Source organism: Salvelinus alpinus, chromosome 1 (assembly GCF_045679555.1).
Source record: "Salvelinus alpinus chromosome 1, SLU_Salpinus.1, whole genome shotgun sequence".
NCBI lineage: Eukaryota > Metazoa > Chordata > Actinopteri > Salmoniformes > Salmonidae > Salvelinus > Salvelinus alpinus.
This window is the reverse complement of record NC_092086.1, coordinates 29,775,954-29,781,026: the sequence shown is the minus strand read 5'-3', so window position 1 is coordinate 29,781,026 and position 5,073 is coordinate 29,775,954. Positions and strand designations below refer to the sequence as shown.

General features: G+C 46.6%; 1 protein-coding gene across 2 annotated transcripts; it reads right to left on the bottom strand.

Annotated features, from left to right (window-relative positions):
* Window positions 1-495: 495 nt before the first annotated feature.
* On the bottom strand, window positions 496-4,798 carry aimp2 (aminoacyl tRNA synthetase complex interacting multifunctional protein 2). Of its 2 annotated transcripts, none has more exons than XM_071395774.1 (4): window positions 4,465-4,798; window positions 2,938-3,156; window positions 2,246-2,480; window positions 496-1,566 (listed from the first exon to the last, which is right to left on the bottom strand). In XM_071395774.1, exons 1-4 carry the CDS (start codon window positions 4,591-4,593, stop codon window positions 1,178-1,180), a joined length of 972 nt encoding a protein of 323 aa, XP_071251875.1. In that variant the 5' UTR covers window positions 4,594-4,798; the 3' UTR covers window positions 496-1,177. The 2 variants fall into 2 exon arrangements, with proteins under 2 accessions (XP_071251875.1, XP_071251884.1); XM_071395783.1 differs by having other exon boundaries at window positions 4,579-4,764.
* Between the last annotated feature and the right edge of the window lie 275 nt (window positions 4,799-5,073).

The window sequence follows — 5,073 nt, the reverse complement described above, 5'->3', positions numbered from 1 at the left end:
CTGACCCATCTTGACTCCAGCTGGCTGGATGTCCTTTGGGTGGTGGACCATTCTTGATACACACGGGAAACTGTTGAGCATGAAAAACCCAGCAGTGTTGCAGTTCTTGACACAAACCGGTGCGCCTGACACCTACTACCATACCCTGTTCAAAGGCACTTAAATGTTTTGTCTTGTCCATTCACCCTCAATGGCACACATACACAATCCATGTCTCAATTGTCAAGGCTTAAACATTCTTCTTTAACCTGTCTCCTCCCCTACATCTACACTGATTGAAGTGGATTTAACAGGTGACATTTCACCTGGATTCACCTGGTCAATCTGTTATGTAAAGAGCAGGTGTTTCTAATGTTTTGTACAGTTACACTCATTGATGTCACGAAGTAACAGTCTCATTCTTTCTCAGGTTATATAAGTGAAGTAAGGTTCAAGCGATGAACAAAAGCTGAAACTAACCATACATACTGACAAAAGAAACGGGGGAAACCATAGTTCAAAGTTTGATCCAAAGTGGACATTTTAGTGATTTAAGAACAAAAACACGACAAAGTTTTACTTTTCATACTGTAGATATCACATCAGTAGGTCCTGTTGCGTCACATATTTCAACCGCCTCTTTAGTTAAACAGCAAGTCACACCCCATTACCCCCCCCCATCTGTTTAGATCATCTTGCTAGGCACGAGGGAGGGAGTACTGCGTTTACAGCCCTTTTATAATTCAATTCATGCCCCTTCCAAATCCTCTTAAAATGCTCCCTTCAAGAAATCAACAATCCACAATGACTAAAAACAGGTGAAAGTAATGTGTCAGAAACAACGTTATTTCTGGCTCCACCATACCGCCTTCACTATCTATATCTGTTCAGTCATTACAAAGCTTAGATACACAAGTGAGTAAGGGAGCATTTCTAGAGTATTGGGATGTGACATTCAATGATTCCCTTTTTGTTCTGAGCACAGTGCAGAGATACAGTTAAACCCCATAGGCTGGGCCCTGGTGGCGCTCCAGGAAGAAGTCACCCTTACACAGATCTAGGGTCAGACTATTACTTCACCCCCAAACCTCTATTCCCAACAAGGGGACTGAGGCAATATCTGACTCTGGATCAATGGCTAGTGGGTATCTTCTACCTACTCCATGGAAGTACCCTGAGATCTGCTAGGCAGCTGTGGTCACTGCAGTAGAGGGTGGGCGGGGCCAAAGTGGCCCAGGTTCTCACACGCCTTAAGCCAGCGCTGGACGTTGGCCGGAGAGGAGGCGGCGGGGCCTGTCTGGAGGACGCAGCAATAACAGGCGATGTCAGCCAGCGAGAGCTCGGGACCGGCCAGCCAGGAGTCGCGACCCAAGGCGCCGTTGAGGGCGCGGAGGACTGCCGACCGCTCCTTAGCGCTTCCCTCAGCCAACTGGAAGAAGGCTGTGTCCACCCAACTGTCCACCAGTGTAGCCAGGGCGGGGTCGCTGGGGTAAGGGGCAACGAGGCGGAACAAGAAGCGCGCCACGTTGGCCTCGCCCTCGATGGGGCACATGTTCTGAATACTGAACTTCATCTGCAGCTTTGAGACTAGATACAGAGATACAGAGAGGGGAGACAGAGAGAGAGGGGAGACCGAGAGAGCGAGAGGGGAGACAGAAGAGAGAGGGGAGACAGAAGAGAGAGGGGAGACAGAAGAGAGAGGGGAGACAGAAGAGAGAGGGGAGACAGAAGAGAGAGGGGAGACGGAAGAGAGAGGGGAGACGGAAGAGAGAGGGGAGACGGAAGAGAGAGGGGAGACGGAAGAGAGAGGGGAGACGGAAGAGAGAGGGGAGACGGAAGAGAGAGGGGAGACGGAAGAGAGAGGGGAGACGGAAGAGAGAGGGGAGACGGAAGAGAGAGGGTACATTTACTCCAGAGATAATCTAAATAGGTGTAAAAAATGTTCAAAGCTGCTAACAATGAAAGGACACATTGACCATACATATGAATAGTAAATGGTGAGCGATACTTGTACGTCTGACATCACATCTCCCTAACCTAGCCCAGTCACATCAGTTCAAAGCTAGGTGACATTTCCAGCCATACCCTGTCTCTTACTCCACTACTCTTTCTACCCCCACCTCCCAACATTCCCCTCTTTTTCTACCCAGTCTCTCCACCCCCTTCACTTAACCCAATCTGCCCACCCCATATTTCTCCAACTACAGTCCCCACTCTAAACCTTCTACTCTTTTACTACCCTGTCTCTGACTACCCCCATCCTCACCATCTTTCCATATAAGGGTGAAGCCCAGCTGGAAACGCTGGCGGACGTAGCTGTCTGCGTGGCGCGGCCCCAGACAGGAGAGGAGCTGCGCGGGCACACCGGACACTGACGAGTGGACATGCACGCTGGAGAGCACCCGGTAGCGCTGGCACAGCATTGCGTGGAGCACCAGCAGGGTGAGGGGCGGTCGTGCCGGATTGGCGTTGATCACAATGTCCCGGAGGGCACCCAAGTCCTAATGGGTACAGGACAAATTATGATGATACCCTCATAAGGCTTTTCCACCAAACTTGGCACAGCCGAAATAGACAAATTAAGCGGAGTATTGACGAAACTCAACTTAATGAATTGCTATTCCTATAAGATCTCTAACAGACAAGTGCTCTATTCCTATAAAATCTCTAACAGACACGAGCTCTATTCCTATAAGATCTCTAACAGACACGAGCTCTTTTCTTATAAGATCCCTAACAGACACGAGCTCTATTCCTATAAAATCCCTAACAGACACAAGCTCTATTCCTATAAGATCCCTAACAGACACGAGCTCTATTCCTATAAGATCTCTAACAGACAAGAGCTCTACTCCTATAAGATCTCTAACAGACACGAGCTCTATTCCTATCAGAGCTCTAATTGACAAGAGCTCTATTCCTATCAGAGCTCTAACTGACAAGAGCTCTATTCCTCACCTTGCCCAGTAGGGAGTCCAGGTCTGAGGTGCCTCTAAAGGCTGTGGCTGTGGGGCTCTGGGAGAGAGAAGTCACAGTCTGGTCCAGGTCAGCGTCGGGTGTGGTCACGGTCTTGGCCAGGCCATCCACAGCTGCCTTCAGTTCATAGAGCCTGCGCATGATCTCATCCTGACGTACCTCCAGGTCTCTGAACGCAGGGTCCACCTCTGTCCCTCCATTCTACGGGGAGGGGGGGTGGAGAGCTATGGTTAACACATATATAGCACATTAAGACAAACACACACATCAGCTGTCACACTTGATTTTATGCTGACGCAGCTCCAAAGCCTGTACTGCAGGGTCCACCTGTCTGTTATTCAAGACAAAAAGAGAAAGTAAACACACCCTGCCACAAACAACCACACACCCATGCTGCCCTCAGGGCCCTGTGAAAGAAATGTGTTAACACAATACACACACATTACATGAACCTTCTCTAAACCTGTTAGGCCCAATGTTCCCTCCAAGCTGCACGCAAGCTCACCCGGGACTGCCGCTAGATTGACCTTCTCAACTTTCTAGAGTTTTCCCTGTTAGTTAACACTATCAACGCTTCCCTTTACTGTGGCAATTGTGATCAAATCAACGCAATATTAGCAACTTTCAGTGCAACATTGGTTAGGCCTTTGTCACACTGAGGGACTACGTAGTCAGGGAGATAATTGTTTTAGGGGGAATGAATACTGAGGGAGGTGAAGGGATTGATTGCAAAGAAAGCTGCGTTTCCTGAGGAAATCTTTAGCTGAGCTGTCAACAAAACACCAAATGTGAAAACAGAAATGTGTCATTGAGGCATTCTTATAAACTAGCTAGATAATTTGGTCTGATGATTGTAAACAGGGAGTCATTGTTGATAAGGCTGAATTGAGCCATTCCTATAGCCAGCTAGCAACATTATAATAGACTGCTCGGTTATGGCTGAATCCATTAGCCTACATGGCATACCTTCATATAGAAAAAGGCTACTAGAAATGACTACTCGGCTATAAAACCTAGTTATTCATCATACTGTATAATGACATGTTTTTTTGCAGCTGTCTCGCTAACGTTAGCTAGCTACAGTAGTAAGTTACTGGCAGTCAGTTACACCCACCCATATCATCCACTCAGTCTAGGACACAAAATGTCTGACCTGGGCCAATCATATGCTTGCTGCTAAAATAAAAAGATAAGTTCTGAGTAGTGTACTGGTAACGTCCTGTCACAAATTCTAGTGGGGACAACCAAAACATCTAACTACAGTAGTTTACTCAACTAGTTAGCCACACATCATTGCGTCAGCCGAATAGGAGATTGGTAGGGTTGAAGCTAGGCTAACGTTAGCTAACGTTAATTATCTGGCAAATTATCTAGCTGTTGTTGTTGTTGTGGGGCTATGTAACGTTAGCTCATTTTTGACGACAAAATGTCATATTTATTAGCTGGCTAGTTTATTCATGACATTAGTGAAATTAGCTAGTCATTTATGGTCGGAATTCAATTAGTTACCTGAAGCGCATGTTCGGAGCAGCTACTTGCACTTCTCTGCGCGTGGATATTCGGCAATTTGTACATGCAGGTTGGCAAATCAATCTTTATGTCATCCCCAAAGACGGGCTTTACCTGGTACATGGGCATATTGTTGGGTGGTTAGTGCCCTCCAAAATAAAAATTACAACCAATTTTCCAGCAACAGCTGACTTCTGGGGACGTTACTTGTCAGACGGCTGCAGCAGCCTGCGACCGAAAGGAAGGATGCCCGACTCGGTGTCTTACGTCACATCCGGTGAAAGTGATTCGAGTTACGTTAGCTGCTACCGACATCTTTGATTTGATCAGGTCCGTCCGGACCAGGTACGATTTTGTGTGTATAAGGAATATTTCTCCCTATGCAGCTAATGACTAGTCCTGGTCTAATATACTGTAGCTACTGCAGTTATTGCTTAATATCAGCAGCAGTGGCGACGCGTCATTCAGAGCAGGTGGGAAGACAACCAGTTTAGCTAAAAAAATAATATATATATATATATATATTATATACTGTATATATATATTCTTCCTGTTTTGCATGTTATTTTGGCATCAATACGTGTGTCACATATCAGTAAAAAAATATAT

Coding starts and splice junctions, on each gene's coding strand:
- aimp2 (XM_071395774.1), bottom strand. CDS start 4,593: ATGCCCATGTACCAGGTAAAGCCCGTCTTTGGGGATGACATAAAGATT. Junction 3,157..4,464: donor GCTCCGAACATGCGCTTCAG/GTAACTAATTGA, acceptor CCCTCCCCGTAG/AATGGAGGGACAGAGGTGGA. Junction 1,567..2,245: donor CACCCTTATATGGAAAGATG/GTGAGGATGGGG, acceptor CTCTGTATCTAG/TCTCAAAGCTGCAGATGAAG.